This window comes from Oncorhynchus kisutch, linkage group LG11 (assembly GCF_002021735.2).
Source record: "Oncorhynchus kisutch isolate 150728-3 linkage group LG11, Okis_V2, whole genome shotgun sequence".
Classification (NCBI taxonomy): domain Eukaryota; kingdom Metazoa; phylum Chordata; class Actinopteri; order Salmoniformes; family Salmonidae; genus Oncorhynchus; species Oncorhynchus kisutch.
In genome coordinates, this window is record NC_034184.2 from 29,360,317 (window position 1) to 29,373,860 (window position 13,544).

The 13,544-nt window shown below is 42.6% G+C and overlaps 1 protein-coding gene across 1 annotated transcript; it reads left to right on the forward strand.

Annotated features, from left to right (window-relative positions):
- The first annotated feature begins 344 nt into the window (after positions 1 to 344).
- LOC109899127 (acylphosphatase-2) lies at positions 345 to 11,032 on the forward strand. Its single transcript, XM_020494181.2, has 4 exons — positions 345 to 486; positions 915 to 931; positions 1,140 to 1,249; positions 10,450 to 11,032. The coding sequence occupies exons 1-4, from the start codon at positions 420 to 422 to the stop codon at positions 10,562 to 10,564; spliced, it is 309 nt and encodes a 102-aa protein (XP_020349770.1). The 5' UTR covers positions 345 to 419; the 3' UTR covers positions 10,565 to 11,032.
- The last annotated feature ends 2,512 nt before the right edge of the window (positions 11,033 to 13,544 follow it).

Consider the following 13,544-nt stretch of genomic DNA (forward strand, 5'->3'; position numbering starts at 1 on the left):
TATGTGTTGGGTATATATCCGCTCTGCACTGTATTTTACAGGTTAGGTAGGTTATGTTTGTTTGTATTTCATTTCAGACCCTGGGGGACCTATCAAATCAACTCTTGTTTCCATCCAGCCAGTTATTTGCTGAACATTCACCCAAATGCTCTTTTTCAACATGAACACCCTCACTAATACAGACTTTGACACTTTACGTTGTTTTGCTTGTGTGCTCCCCCCCCCCCCCCCCCCAATGGCTGGCACTTACCATGGCTATACAAGATATGAGTGTTTTAGGAAAAATGTCTAAAAACAGCAGTAGAGCTGTGGGCCAAATGAGACAGGATGTTTTTTCTGCCATCTAGTGGACAAAGTGGCGCAAGCTTTTCTTTTGCCAGTTCCTCCCGACATTATTCTGGACAACTGTTGAATTCACCATGTCCAATGACGCAGCTGGTGCAAAATTGTGTTCTGTAGATTTTGAGATTTTTGGCCATGTCCAAGGTTGGTGTCTTCAAGTTGCTTGTAATTATTAATTGCACAGTATTCCCGTCGTGAGTGACCATACTGTAAATTGATCTGTGTTTCTTAATTTAGGTTCTTGCAAGTGTCCATTGCTCGGTGTTTTTATAAGCGTACTGCATTTCACTAAATAAGCAAAGTAACACTTGCTTGTTAGAAGTCTCTGATTTACACTTGCCTTCAATGACGCATAGCCTACAGGTTCTAACAACCTAAGAGCCTGCTACCTCATTATTACACCCACATTCTGTTTACAATCCTGCAGTTAGTTATTCGCTTACACCCACAGAACTCTTAGTACAGTCAATATGGAACCTATCATCATAAGTGAAGACTCAGTCAACTGTATAAGCTAATAAGTGACAGCCTATTATATTTGTCAGTAATCACGTTTTCTCTGTTTCTTGTAGGGGTCTGTTTCAGAATGGTAAGTTTCTCCCACAAGACCCAATAGCTGAATTTCAGTCAAATGAAAATAATAAAATTCTACTCTGCTATATTAAGTGCCCACCCCTCGCACTTTCACAGAGGAGATGCCAACCAACAGTATAGTGCCTAGTGATATCACTCATGACTATATGAATCATCTTCATTGCTCTCTCTCTCTCTCTCTCTCTCTCTCATCTTCTCTACAGTACACAGAAAAGGAGGGTCTGAGACTGGGTCTGTGTGGCTGGGTAAAGAACACCAACAAGGGCACTGTGGTCGGCCAGGTTCAGGGGCCTGCAGACATGATCTGTGAGATGTAAGTCCTACACCACTATCTACTGCATTGAAAAAACACGGCATGCTAACCAACGTGCTGAACGCAGGAAAAGCTCCACAGAGTGAAAGACAGTAGGAACAACAGTCTTGTTTGAAATATGGACTTTGAAAATGTTCTAACTATTTTCAACCCTTTCTAAAAGTGATACAGAATGCAATGCCAATAATCCCCTCCCGTCGCTGATCTGTCTTCAAGGCCCTGTGTTTTATATACACTGAGTATACAAAACATTAAGAACACTTGCTCTTTCCATGACATACACTGACCAGGTGAATCCAGGTGAAAGCTATGATCGCTTATTGATGTCACTTGTTAAATCCGCTTCAATCAGTGTAGATGAAGGGGATGAGGCAGGTTAAAGAAGGATTTTTAAGGCTCGAGACAATTGAGACATGGATTGTGTATGTGTGCCATTCGGTGGGTGAATGAGAAGAAAAAAGTTTTAAGTGCCTTTGAACGGGGTATGGTAGTAGGTGCCAGGCGCACCGGTTTATGTCAAGAACTGCAACGCTGCTGGGATTTTCACGGTCAACAGTTTCCCGTGTGTATCAAGAATGGTCCACCACCCAAAGGACATCCAGCCAACTTTATACAACTTGTCATATGCGATGACGCTGGAGAGACGAAGCAGGTACGGGGAGTAAAACATTTAATAAAGACGGACATGGAACGAGACAGGAACAGCGTCAGCAAACTAATACCAAAGACAAAAACAATCCAGCAGCGGAGAGAGCTGGGGACTGACAGATATAGGGGAGGAAATGAACAGGTGATAAGTGACTCCAGGTGAGTCCACTAACGTTGATGCGCGTGATGAGGGAAGGCAGGTGTGCATGATGGATGGCAGGATGGATGGCAGGAGTGCATGATGCCGGGCAACCTGGCGCCTTCAAGCGCCAGGGGGAGGGAAGAGCGGGAGCAGACGTGACACAAACTGTGGGAAGCATTGGAGACAACATGGGCCAGCATCCCTGTGGAACGCAACTCAATATTAGGAAAGTGTCCCTAATGTTTGGTATACTCAGTATATATTTCCATACTATGAGGTTGGAATAATACTGTGAAATTGTGAAAATGATGATAATGCAATTTTAGTGTAAGAGCCTGTTTTGGTGGGATGGAGTTTTAGCCTGGCTGGCGACATCACCAGGCGGTATAAGTTAATATACCAATAATAAAGAGACTTTCAAACCTCTGCCAATAACAGATAGGGATCTGTAACCTGAACACTTCTATTAGGCTCATCCAATTAGGCACCTAACTCAAACCACTCCCAGACTGTCCAAGCAAAATTCTTGCTTGAGAAATTGCTATTTGCTAAGACCATTTTGACAATTTTAATTGAACAAAATAACAGTAAGGTACTTAATTGTTACCCAGAAATGATTTGATCTTGAGATTTTAAAAAATGGCTGCTTTGGGCCTTTAATCAGTGCTTGACTTGGGCAGGAGCTCACTTGAGCTTTTCTACTGCTTGAGCTCCTATTCCACTTATAGAATATTAGCTAAAAAGTATTGTGGAGCTCCTGCACCTAAATGTAAACAGTACCAGCACCCAAAATGAATATCGGCACGTATTTCAGTCCAAGTCAAGCACTGCCTTTAATGTTTTTCTCTTATTATACCAGCAGATGGCACTATTACCCTGCATAGACCAGTTCCAACATTCCATAGTCGCGTTATAGTCGTGTTATAGAACTAAACTCAATAGAATTGAGACTTTTTGGAGTCACACTTCACTCAGTGATTGTTTTTACAATCCTCACAATCCTCGAGTCTGTCTAGCCCCATAGATATGATTGGCTTTATTTTCCTCTGTTCTGGTGGGCAGGGCAATCACAGACCACTGCCGGCACATTCTGTAATGATGAGATAGTGTTTTGGCATAGCCTTCCACTAGAACGTCCTGATACATTCAGTTTCTCTGGGAGAGAAATATCACACGATTCAAACGACATTTTCCTTCCAAGTTAAGTGCTATTATCCAGACCTCTTATTTTGACTGATCTTTGTGTGTTGGTGTGATATGAGCTGTTAATTGTTGTTGTTGTTGGTGTTGGCTCACACGTAAGCTGATTACTATGGCTAACGTGTTTCTTATTGTCAGAGTTTGTCACAAATGTTCCCTTTGAGAGTCCGTTTGGGGAGGTGATGGAAACCTGCGACTGTCTGCTCTAATTCTCTTTTTCTACATTTTCTTCTTCTCCTCTCTCAGCATTGCTCTTTTGCTCTCTTCCTCTCTCTCGCTTTCTCTCTTGCTCTCTTGCTGGCCAGGGACTGAGTTTCTTGGTAGAGATAATCTCACCGACAGGACCGGGGTCCGGGGGTGGGTCTCTCATCCAGATGTGAATCTGATGTCATCGGGGTGGAAGCAGGTCACAGAGATTACATCATAATCTCAAGTGTGTTCCACAGAGAGCTATGAGAGGCTGCTCCAAACACCCACCCTGCCGCACACCCTCTCTAATGCTTACTGTATCTCATCACTACGCCCAGAAATTCTTGTAACTAAAAACACACACATACACACACACGTTGTTGATACACTGTAGGAGAAAAATTTAAAATGATTTTCATTTTTAGTTAACGTCAGTCTTTCAAGACCTCTGTCAATGTGAGCCAAAACCAAGCTTTACATATTTTCTCACTCTTAAAGGCTAATTGGTGTAGAGCACACTCTTTGGAAATGCCAAGCCTTCACAGATCACACCTACCCTTTCAAGAGGGATACACATTGCTGTGGGTGTGTACGTGCATGTGTTTGTGTGTTGTTTTCTTTTACGTCAAGCACAATAGTGTAACGGCTGATCCTGTTTCTCCATAGACAGTTGAAGCAGAAAAAAACAGAACAGTGTCTTTGGGACTCAGCAGGGGTCATCTCTTCCTGAGCTCAGCTCTGTTGAGTGTTCTGGATACCTCAATCTGTAGACATGGGATCATTGACAATGCAAACTAAACCCTGGTGCCTACTCACAAGGTCCAGCTGTGCGTGCTGCTATGGTAACAGTGTCATTCCTGGGCCATAAAACCTCTATTTAAAGAGCCCTAATGGAATTATCCCCAATTTACTCTGTCTGGTCAGGAGAGAGAGAGTGGTTTGGCCAGTATCAGTCAGCTTTTGTGTTCCCTAATATGACATGATTTCCTTCTTAATTGTTATTTTAGGCCACAGAATTCTGGGTGGATGGATGAACTCGCCTTACTATTGGGCCCAGATCATATCTGCATGACTGCTGCATCCATCCCTATTGAGATAATTCAATCAGCCATACAGCTACAATGTATTCTACTCAAATCATTAACAAGACTATTTCTTTAACAAATAGGTTGACAAATAATAATGTCTGAAGCTATTGGACAGTATGCAGCTTAGCTCCTGCCTTGAATTAGAGTGTTTTTGATTTTCTCTGAAGCTATACCCAGTACCCCCGGCGACAGGTAGCCTGGCGGTTGAGAGTGTTGGGCCAGTAACCAAATTGTCGCTGGGTCGAATCGCTGAGCTGACTAGGTGAAAAATCTTTCTGTGCTCCTCCTGTAAATCGCTCTGGATAAGAGCATTTGCAAAATGGCTGAAATGTACCCACCCACGTACCTGCATTTGGCCTTTTTTCCCTCATTTTCTACTGCTCTTTCCCTATCCTACTCTGTTCTGTGTTTGGATCATATTGCTTATTGGTATGTCACAAATAACTTATATGTATAGAACAGCGAAACCACCACTGAAATCAAGCTAGAAGTCCCCACCCGTTCATTCACTTTCCTGCTAGCTGATGTAGGCTAGTAGTCTGTATCGGACAGGGAGTGGCATATTGTTTTTATGTGTCACACACAGGGTTCTCTCATCCTTAAAATCAATGAAAGTCATCACAGAAAGCACATGTGTTCCTGGGTGTTTTGTAGACTTGGAGAAAGTGGATGGTGATTTAGTGCTCTGTATCAGTTGTACCATGTATGCAGCACTGTGGGACTGACCTGCTGCCTGCTATAACTAATATTAGCTCTTCTCTCTCCTGAGTCGTGTGACCCAAATCAGAACAACTTCTGTGTAGGAAGAGACCTACAAACCACCACTAGGAGGGAGGGAGGGATGATTGTTCAAGAGAGTGAGGGAGAGTGACAGTGGTAGAGGAAATTAGAGAAAGCGAAAGGGAGAAACTGAGAGATGGATTAAGGGAGAGAGAGGGAAGGAGATTGAGTTCATCTATAAGAGAGTATGAGCGATGGGGATAGAATGAGAACAAGAGAGGGAGAAGCAGAGGGTGATGAGGGAGGATGATAAAGTAGTTAGATGGAGGCTGTAGGTGGCTGTAGGTGCCACTGTTTTCCACAAGGTCTCTGTCCATGGCGGCTGAGACCGCTGGTCAGCGAGTGGCACGGCGGGGACACAGATGGTCTGGATTCTGGCCCATTTAATCCCTTTTAGCCCTGTTTTGATGGAGCCCCAACTAAAGCCTTATTCCTCTCTAAAGCTCTCTATAGGAATGTCACTACGCCCCCTATTCACTGCAGCTATGTGTAATGCACTGCATGCAGCTGTTGGGCTGATGACTGTTTGGGGACAGGGGTTTTCAGCCTATTATGAAGCTCAGACTGGCCCAGATGTTTCATTTTGACCTCCTCCAGCTCCAATGGTAAGATTTCCTCTGGAAGTGTTTTCTATAAAGCTGCTGTTTAGGATGCTTTATCTCTTAGTGAACAAACATCCACCAATGTTTTGGTTCCCTTCCCCAGATCTGTGCCTCAACACAATCCTGTCTTGGAGCTCTATGGACAATTCCTTCGACCTCATAGCTTGGTTTTTGCTCTGACATGCACTGTCAACTGTGGGACCTTATATAGACAGGTGTCTGCCTTTCCAAATCGTGTACAATCAATTACATTTACCACACATGGACACAAATCAAGTTGTAGAAACATCTCAATGATGATCAATGGAAACAGGATGCACCTGAGCTCAACTTCGAGTCTTTTAGCAAAGGGTCTGAATACTTATGTAAAGGTGTTTCTAAAAACCTGTTTTTGCTCTGTCATAATGGTGTGTTGTGTGTAAATTGTTGAGGATTTTTATTTATTTAATACATTTTAGAATAAGGCTGTAACGTAACAAAATGTGTAAAAAAAGGGGTCTGAATACTTTCCAAAGACACTGTATACCCAGTGAAGGCAAATAACCTTGATTGTAATGTGGATTTTAGCAAACAACAGCTAACAAAAGCTAACACAGTCAAATCAAACTCTGAAATTACAGCTCCCTTTAAATGTATTTTTAGCTATTTTGCATTGACATTCATGTCCACATTAATGATGCTGCATAATTTCACCTGGTCAGGAAAATAGCTAGCTGACATCCGACACCATTAACTATCTTTGCCGGGGGGAGATCGAATTCGCATTTTGCAACATTGCTTCCATTGTCTGATTGGCAAACTGCAAGGTTCATACAAAGCTAGCTAGAAGCAAGAGGAAATTGTGTTTAATAAAAGCATGCACTCATAGATAAAAAGGGTCTCTAGATAGAACCTTTTGGTCAATTCAAATTTGAACTGCCATTCTGATTCAAAACCCAACTGCCATTCCATTATGGTGATGCAACATGACGGTAGTTGAACTTGCAAATAACCAACCAATAAGCATGTTATTTTTCAATTTATTAAGGTAAGCAAACTTTATGATTTAATTTAAATATATAAAACCAAAAGTCATATGGCAAACTATAGCTAGGCTAGATAAACAAAGTTGTATTTGAATTTGAGCACCATTTATAAGCTAGCTAACTTTGCCCTCTAGCTGCCTAGCTAGACAGGAAAAAGTTAGGCTACTTTAATTAGCCACATTATAAGCTAGCAAGCTAACAAATAAACATGTTTTATTATGGAATATGGCAAATAGAGCTAGCTACTGACCCAGCCTGACATTGGCAATTAGCTAATTGTTACTTTTATTTCAGTTGCAAAGTATGTGTACTGTCTAATCAAATGTCCCAAAATTAAATTCAACAAATTCAATTAAAATAAAACCTAACCTAAAACCTAAAACCTTTAGCACACATTCATTTGCATCAAGCCTGTTTTGAGCATTTGGCCATAAATTCTCATCCACATCAAAGTGAATGTTGTTCATGCACCTTGTGAAATAGCTTTTGGCATGGCGAATCCAAGCTTGACATTGGTCTGCATTGATGTCGTCGTATGCCTCATCCATGGCCAGAAGGAGGGTGGTAAAACTCATGGGGATGGCAATCGTATACCTTCCACCTCCCATTCCTCAAGTGGGTTAAGGAAAGGAGAGTATGGAGGCAGTTGACAATTGATCTTCTCAGATTGGGGTGAACTAATCGGGCGGCCTCTGCCATGGTAAGGCCTCTGTTTACCATATGATCAACAACGATGGCCCGGACTTCATTAGATACAACAGTTCCCGCCGTCTGCCTCCCTCTCTCTGATGTCCACCTCTTTGACGGGGCCCATGTCCACCTCTCTGAGGGGCCCCTTGTCCATGAGCTATTTGATTTCTTCTTCTCCCTTGCTGTCTATCCTGCTCCATGTTGAAAGAAAGTGCAAGTGTTTACACACACCCTTTTATATGGTGACAAATTGTGGTTGCCCCTATGTGAAATCAATTAGCAATAACAAGTGGTTATTATCTATGGTTATCATGTATCATACATGTCATTTTATTTATTTTTATTGAACCTTTATTTAACAAGGCAAGTCAGCTATGAACAAATTCTTATTTACAATGACGGCCTTCACCGGCCAAACCCTAACCCGGGCCAATTGTGCGCCGCCTTATGGGACTCCTAATCAGGGCCGGTTGTTGATACAGCCTGGAATCGAATCAGGGTGTGTAGTGACACCTCTAGCGCTGAGATGCAGTGCCTTAGACCGCTGCGCCACTCTGGAGCCCATTAGGAGGCTACATTTAGATGTTCATACTTTACAAACACACGTTTTATTTCTGTAGTTCTCTAAATCCATATATAGTAGACAAACCAGTTAAAATCTATAGGTTTACCGAACGGTTAAGTGATTAACCATTAAGTGCAATTGGATTAAGTGATGGTCAAATCTATTTAAGCAAATGAGAAGAGAATCATATGAAATGTGTTGTGAGCATTGCATCGTGAAAGGTATTTCCAGATGAAATTACTAATTAGGTTTAGTCAATTGAAAATATGCTTAAAGTTTTGATGATCTGTTTTGAGTTTTGTACTAAGACTTGTTCAGTATTACCACATACTTGTGAAAATAGTACCAAAGCGATACAACAACAAAAAACTTGTAACCTTGGCAGAGTTTTGGAAGTCCAACTTCATTATAAACCATACAGAGCCGTTAGCCAGCCAGGCCCAGTTAAGATCTGCTCCAGATTGCTCTCCAGGAACAATGCAATGCCTAAGTTTATTCTGCAGCAGAACATTCGTTTTGAAACACATTGAATTCCTTCCCATACGCTGGTCTATGTTATCTCATTTCCTCAAGTGTGTGGGAAAAAGGAAATGTCCTTTCCTCTAGAGGCCTGGTCAGTCAGGCAGTCAGGCAGAGTGGATGCAGTGGGTGGTGCTCACTCAGAGACCAGGCCATTATTATCAACCCACCATCACATGGTCAACGTTAGGTCTTGTTATAGCAGCAGTCATTGCTCTCTCGCTGCTCTCGCTCTGTCTTTCTCTCTCTGTGACACACACCAGGTTTGTTTTCTTTTCATGTGCTTATTAGATCAGTTCATACATGTGCTTCTAAATTGGGATAATTCACTTATTAGGGGGTGGACTGGCGGGTAGCTTTGCTTGAGAGGTTCAACCTACGAGTCAAAAACATCAGCCCATCTATTACCAGGACAAGAAGAGCAAATGCTTTTAAAAAGGAAAATAGCCACAGACACATCATATAGTAGATAGACAACCCGCCTTATGCTCATACTCTTTTGGGTTCAATCCTCCATTTTATTTAGCAGAGTGATGTCAGGGGAGATTAATATTTACCTGATGCAACGGGCGATTTAGAGCTAACCTCTAAGCCCTGTGATTGCTGTCAAATCAGCAGTCTGTGGGCTGTGTGCGACACGAGAGCAGAGCGGAGCAGAGAATGCAGATGGAGATGTTGCCTCATCCCTCTCTCTCTTGCTCTCGCTCTCTCCCTCCATTTCACTCTCTGTCATTGAGGCGCAATGGGCAGCTATTGCGTTGTGTCTCTGTGATCTGACTGAACTCCCATCGCACGAGACCGTGCTTCAGGATGACCACATGTGGCGCACTGATCCTCTACAATCTCTCCACTAATCTACACAGACTAGGAAATAATGTAGCCCATATCAGCCATGCAGCGACTTGAGTGACAGGGCCTCAGTCTCCAGGGCTTGACCTACATGCTGTAGAGTAAGCATGTTGCCTGTTGCTCCTCACTGAGGCATGTCTCATGGTAAACTGAGGTTTAGACTTAAGACAGTGCTGAGTTATACAATTCAATTTACTTGATTATGTTTGTGTTGTGCTTTTCCCAAAGTCATTTGTCATAGAGAACAGTAGAGATGGTGCCAAGAAAAACTGCCTCCTATGCACTGTACCGAGGTTGGCTGAGGCTTGGACTCAGGCTATAGCTGAATCATTTGTCTTTGCTGACAGAGGTTAGGATCATGTTGCTGAACCATTTTTACCAGTCGGCTGAAACAGAGGTTGAAGTTTTAGTGAATGCCCACAGCTGTTTATGACAAAAATCCCAGTTTTGCAAGGGATAGGAGGGACTATATTATAGCGGATACAGTCAATCTAGTGTCACCCCCAAGGGTTGGCCGGCTTTCTTAGAAAGCCTGCATTCCCTGTGTCCATCTGACATGTGACAAGCCTTATTTGGCATAGGCACTGGTTGCTGAACAGAAGGGTCTCCAGAAAAGCTCAGATTCCCTGCTATCTAGAGCGTGTTCAAACTCTCAAAGTTAATTTTAGCAATGGAATGTATGTTCCCAAGCTATAGAGAACATGGTTAGCTGTTGAGCTGATAAACAGATCATGTAGTAGCTTATATTAGAGAAAATAGCCAACACATGAACAGAGCAGAGTGATCATTCCTTATGGGAAACAGAAGCAGTGTGTTGCCTAAAAAAATGACCATCATTGACATGAGGGTGGTGGATAACAGAACATCTCTTTCTTTCCCTTTTCTATCTTTCTAATTGCGCAGGAAGGTGTGGCTGTGTAAGGAGGGGAGTCCCAGCTGTTCCATCACCCGAGCCTCGTTCTCCAATGAGAGATCCATTGACAAGGTGGAGCTCTTTGGCTTCAAGACACGCTTCTGAGGAACTCCCTTCATCCAACGCCACTCTAACCACACCCTCTCCAGTGCATTTACCACATCAATGTCACCTACGGTCTCTGTGGGTACCACCTTATGTTTCTAAATGCATTGTTTCGTTCCCAACCTTTCTGAAAAATACATGAAAAAATGTCAAGATTTTTTGAGATGCCTAAATCGATTATGCAGACAGTTTGAAATTGTGTGACATTTTTTTAAAAGTAGAAGCTAATCCAAATAGTTGCTCATCCAAAAGTTGTTGTCTTTTTCTCATAAATGCATTCCCCGTCTGAACATTTTGAATGTTACATTCAGGCTGGCAGAGCAGCATATATTGTCAGGCAGCTCTGTGCTTTGCAGATTCTCAATGCTTTTCTTCTGAACATGTAATGCAATAAAACCATTCAAGCTCGATGTTATTAGAATTCAATACAAATGCACTATTAAATAGTTAATATCCCTTTAAGATACAGCCTCTTACTGTGTCTCTTTCCTACCTGGTCTCCTCTGGTCCTGAATAATGTTGTGTAAGGTCACGTGATTGTTTACCTAATCCAATTAAACATAGAGAAAGCCAGCCAGTCAGACTGCACCATCACGCTGAGTTGCCAAGACACAACTGGCCAAGTCAGGAGTATTGAATAACCCATTAGAGTTTGTGTGTGTGAGTGTCTGCTAACGTGTATGTGTGTCAGTGGAAGCTGCTGAGGGGAGGACGGCTCATAATAATGGCTGGAATGGATTAAATGGAATGGCATCAAACACATGGAAACATGTTTGATACCACTCCATTCCAGCCATTATTATGAGCCATCTTCCCCTCAGCAACCTCAATTGGTGTGTATGCTTGTGTGAGTGTATGTTTGTGTGAGTGCGCGTGCATGCATCTGCATGATTTTCGGTTCATTAGACACGTAGGCCTATGTGTGTGTTTATCTCCATGGTGCTTGCACTTTCTTTCTCTCGCACAAATCATCTCGCTCTCTGTCTCTCGACACTATGTTGTTGACTCCCAGCTGCCCCTGCTCTGACCCCTCTCTACCTTGCCTTGTGCCAACACCATCTCGTCATCACCCAGTCAAGTCTACCTGAGTAACAACGTCCATTCTGGTCTCCTTTTTACCCAGCATGCAGTGTGGTGGTAAATCTCCCATGTGAGCAGGAGCAGGGCAAAATCCTCTTATCTGACAGAGAAACTTGATTTAACCCAAGGGCTTATGATCCAATATTGAGCCCAGTCTCCTACTGCTCTGCATGGGAATACAGTCTCAGAGAGAGAGAAGCATACTGTACCTGAGTCTCTCTTCACAGCAGGAGGCTACTGTCCTTACAGCATTCATATTAACCTATCAGGACCCCTCCAGGGATAATGATGCTTGTTATAGATTTAGCATCATCTAATCATGATATAGGGGCAGTGCTTTATTTAATTATGATATATGGGCAGTGCTTTATCTAATTATGATATATGGGCAGTGCTTTATCTGCTTATGACATAGGGGCAGTGCTTTATCTAATTATGATATATGGGCAGTGCTTTATCTAATTATGATATATAGGCAGTGCATTATCTAATTATGATATATGGGCAGTGCTTTATCTAATTATGATATAAAGGCAGTGCTTTATCTAATTATGATATATGGGCAGTGCTTTATCTAATTATGATATATGGGCAGTGCTTTATCTAATTATGATATATGGGCAGTACTTTATCTAATTATGATATATGGGCAGTGCTGTTTAATGTCATAGACAGACAGGTTTAGAAAGTGGGTGCTTCTTGGTCAATGACTAATTGTTTAAGTACCCTTTGAAGCCTCATGTGAAGGTTTGTTCCTGGTCTCAGATGATTGGATAAAAGCCTTTAGTCTCCACTACGCCTCACCCCCACCCTTCAGACAGGATCTCATATAGTAAAGATCAGTGGCACACTTAAAGTGACCAGGTAGCCTAAGCAGTCCCATTTCCTCAAGTCCATTACTACACTTGGGAACGGGGGTGTAATGGCCACTTAACAACAGGGTGGAATGGAGAGACTGACCAAGGTAACTTCTTGATACAGCAGTATGATTACCCCACCAGTGCACACACATCACACCCACACAAGTCTCACTTATGCTTCAATGTTCAGTCACAAGATGCTCTCCACCCACTTATAACAGTATGTTATACACTGAGTGTACAAAACATTATGCTTTCCATGACATAGACTGACCAGATGAATCCAGGTGAAAGCTATGATCCCTTATTGATATCACTTATTAAATCCACTTCAATCAGTGTAGATGAAGGGGAGGAGACAGGTTAAGTAATATGTTTAAGCCTTGAGATAATTCAGACATGAATGGTGTATGTGTGCCATTCAGAGGGTGAATGGGCAAGACAAAATATTTAAGTGCCTTTCAACGGGGTATGGCTGTAGGTGCTAGAACAGGTCCACCGATTTGTGTCAAGAACTGCACCGCTGCTGGGTTTTTCATGCTCAACAGTTTCATGTGTGTATCAAGAATGGTTCACCACCCAAAGGACATGCAGCCAACTTGACATAACTGTGGGAAGCGTTGGAGTCAACATGGGCCAGCATCCCTGTGGAACGTTTTCGACACCCCAATGATTTCAGGCTGTTCTGATGACAAAAGGCGTTCCAACTCAATATTAGGAAGGTGTTCCTATTGTTTTGTACACTCAGTGTATAACTCCTCAGTCTAAAGAGCTGTCTATCCATTGTTTTCTACAGTACAGTGTTTGTCCCTGATATATTGCAATGCTCAGTAAATCATTCCTAACTGTGTCCAGTCCAAAACACACCACCTTCATGATGTTCTCAGTACCCTCTCTCTCCCAGTGTGAGTAGGCTGGGTGCGATGCGGAGTGTGTTGCCATGCCACCCATTCCCAGGACCTTTCTCACTGGAGCCTCTGCAAGGACAAAGGAGGAGGCCCTCTGATTGGAGGTGGCCAAAAGCAGTGGATTTATGTCCC

Coding starts and splice junctions, on each gene's coding strand:
- LOC109899127 (XM_020494181.2), top strand. CDS start 420: ATGTCCAATGACGCAGCTGGTGCAAAATTGTGTTCTGTAGATTTTGAG. Junction 1,250..10,449: donor GCAGACATGATCTGTGAGAT/GTAAGTCCTACA, acceptor CTAATTGCGCAG/GAAGGTGTGGCTGTGTAAGG.